Source organism: Sinocyclocheilus rhinocerous, unplaced genomic scaffold, assembly GCF_001515625.1.
Source record: "Sinocyclocheilus rhinocerous isolate Xijiao unplaced genomic scaffold, SAMN03320098_v1.1 scaffold1112, whole genome shotgun sequence".
NCBI lineage: Eukaryota > Metazoa > Chordata > Actinopteri > Cypriniformes > Cyprinidae > Sinocyclocheilus > Sinocyclocheilus rhinocerous.
Window position 1 is genome coordinate 992,670 of NW_015657961.1, and position 3,000 is coordinate 995,669.

Genomic DNA, 3,000 nt, shown 5'->3' on the forward strand with positions numbered 1-3,000 from the left:
GTGACGACCCCGGGCTGGAGTCCGCCTCGTCCACTGTGAAAGCTGATCCGGCGATCCACAGCGCGAAGTTGTTGTATTCCCTCAGCGACCAGCACAGATCAGCTCTAGGCATGACAAAGCGGATATTGTCCTCTTTTGGAAGGCCAAAAAAAGTAGTTTCGCTTTCACAACGAAACACACAGCGTCTCGATACGGCGGCAGCAACAATACTACAGCAAGAATAAAAGTTACGCCTTCTTTCTTTGTGTGAACATTTGGGCGGCGTTATGCAAATCTTCCCACATCTTGACGTAGACGTGGGGACATGTTAGAACGAGACGTTTTAGGTAGGCGTGGTTGACTCTTAACTTTTATAAAGAATATCTCTTTGGATTTGAGACTTTAGTCTTTGCAACTTTACAGATCTTCTTTATGCACCAAGAGCTTGTAACACTCCAAAGAGAAAGGAAAAATTGAAATCGCATCATATGATCCTTTTAATATTCATTTTATTATATTTTTTGGTCACTGGCATATTCTGAACTCAGCGAGAGCTCTGCAAGTCTCTCCTCTGCATCACCTGATGTTCTGAGAGATCAGTGTTTGATTTGAGATTACTAAATGTTTGTGTGACTCTAAAGAGTCATTGAATCCTCTGCAGAGAGTCCATAAGAGTCTGTCCAGAAGAGATAGAGTATCTAAACAGCATTTGTATGCGAGTGTTCACCAGGCAGACTAATCTAGGTAAAAGCCGCTTTATAGCTCTGTGATCTTCATCTCTCTCCGGGCGGCGAGCTGCAGCAACAGGACGCAGTTATAAAGATGGAGAACGTTATTTATCTTGAGAAACTAGCTTTCGTTCAGAAGTGCTTCATGATGCTGCATTAGGTTCAAGTTCTTTCAATTCGATATCAATCAAATTAATGTTTCATTTCAAATGGAGGACGTTTATGACTAAATAAATAATCAATCTCAGACTCTTAGGCATAGATCAAGTGTTTGTGTGTGTGTTGCAGGACGTTGGGTCTGCTGGTGAAGCGTTTGGAGCGTGGAGGGAAGGCTGACGTCCAGGGTTTGTTTCAGGAGAATGACTGCATCGTTCGGATCAACAATGGAGATCTGCGGAATGTCCGATTTGAGCAGTAAGACCTGACCTCACATGTGTACAGAGTGCTTGTTGTCCCTTTAACTCCTTACTCTTCATCTCATCTATTCATTCGCTCCGCTCGTTCATTTGTTCTTCCATATGTTCATCCATCCATTCATCTATCTATCTTTCCATCATTTGTTCATCCATCCATCCATCATCTATAAATCCTCATCCGTCCATCCATTGACGTTCATCCACACATCCATTCAGCCATCCATCCATTCATCCATCTGTCCATCCAATCTATCCGTCCATCTGTCCACCCATCTTTCCATCCATCCATACATCCTTTCATCCTTTTGTTCATCCGTCAACCCATTCATCCATCCATCAATCCATATCTGTTCATCCATCCATCATGTTCATCCATCCATAGATGTTCATCTATCAGTCCCATTTATCCAAACATCCATTCATCCAGATGTCCATCCATTCATTCATCAAGCTGTTCATCTGTTCATCCATTTGTTCTTCCATTCGTTCATCCAGTTGTCCATCCATTCGTTATCTATTCATCCATCTGTCCATCCATTCATTCGTTCATGCGTCCATCCTTCCATTCTCATCTGTTCTTCCATTCATTTCATTCATTTGTTCGTCCATCCATCCTTCCATTTGTTAATCCGTTCATCCTTCCATCCTTCCACCTATTCATCCATCCTGTCCATCTTTCTCCTTTTCTCTGACATTAAGTGAGCCTCCCATATTTTCTATTTTGCTTTGTGTCTGATGATGCATTCTCCCGTCATCCTGTTCCACATAGTGCCGACCACCATGAGATCCCAGTATGAGCAGATATCCCATAATGAACACAACCCCAGAGCGAACATTGACCTTTCTGGACGTTTCAGCCCTGACTCCCTCACCAATGACCCGGTCGGCCTGGATCACGCTGCTCACCGATTGGCGCAGCACATGCCACACCCACCGAATAACCATTTGGATACCAGCTCTCCCATCCATCATCCTGTTGGCTCATCAGGAAAACCTCCATCAGGTCACGCCTCCTCTCCCCAAAGAGGATTAAGCCCCACCCCCACAACTGGCTTTACCAAGAAGGTTGGGCGGAGACTTGGAATCCAGCTTAGAAAAGGTATCAGTAAAAAAAACGTCCTGTTGCTTTTTGTAAATTATTAATAAATGGCTGTCACTTGATGATAAACTGCTCGTTATGCTGGTTGATTACTGCATATATTAATATTTGCTGAGAAAAGCTCTAATGAAGATGAATTTAAAACATTTTATTATTGATGTAGACAATAAAACGATTGAAAAGGCATTACAATTTTAACACTTTTTTATATAATTAATTGTATTAAAACAATTAATATTATTTTATGTTAATATTTTATTGTAGGTTAGTTTTCCTGTCTTGATAACTAAATTATGTTTAAATTACTACTATTATTATGTACTAAATTACAGAGCCGGCTTCAAAATTTGTGGATTATTTTATTAAACCATTGGTTAGTGAACTCCCCTCGTTCATTCAAGATACAACTCATGTATTGAATATCGTTAAAGAAATGAAAACTACGGAATCATCTATACTGGTGACTATGGATGTTGAATCATTGTATACGAATATAGACCATAAAGATGGGCTGGAAGCATTATCATACTATTTAGATATGAGATCATCTGAAAGGCCACCGGCATGTTTTATTGTGCAATTAGCAGAATGGACATTAAATAACAACTTCTTTCTGTTTCAAGATGAATTCTATAAACAAATTAAAGGTACAGCAATGGGTGCCTGTTTTGCCCCAAATTATGCAAATTTGTTTTTAGGATTTTGGGAAAATGAATTTGTATTTTCTGATTCAAATCCATATTTAAAGAATGTGATGTGGTGGGGTAGATATATAGAT

At 40.1% G+C, this 3,000-nt stretch overlaps 1 protein-coding gene across 1 annotated transcript in view; it reads left to right on the forward strand.

Annotated features, from left to right (window-relative positions):
- The window catches only part of LOC107721697 (partitioning defective 3 homolog), a 102,337-nt gene that overhangs the window by 52,726 nt on the left and 46,611 nt on the right, over positions 1 to 3,000 (forward strand). Inside the window, 2 exon segments of the mRNA XM_074560112.1 lie at positions 996 to 1,140; positions 1,823 to 2,222. Coding sequence (XP_074416213.1) covers positions 996 to 1,140; positions 1,823 to 2,222 — 545 coding nt within the window.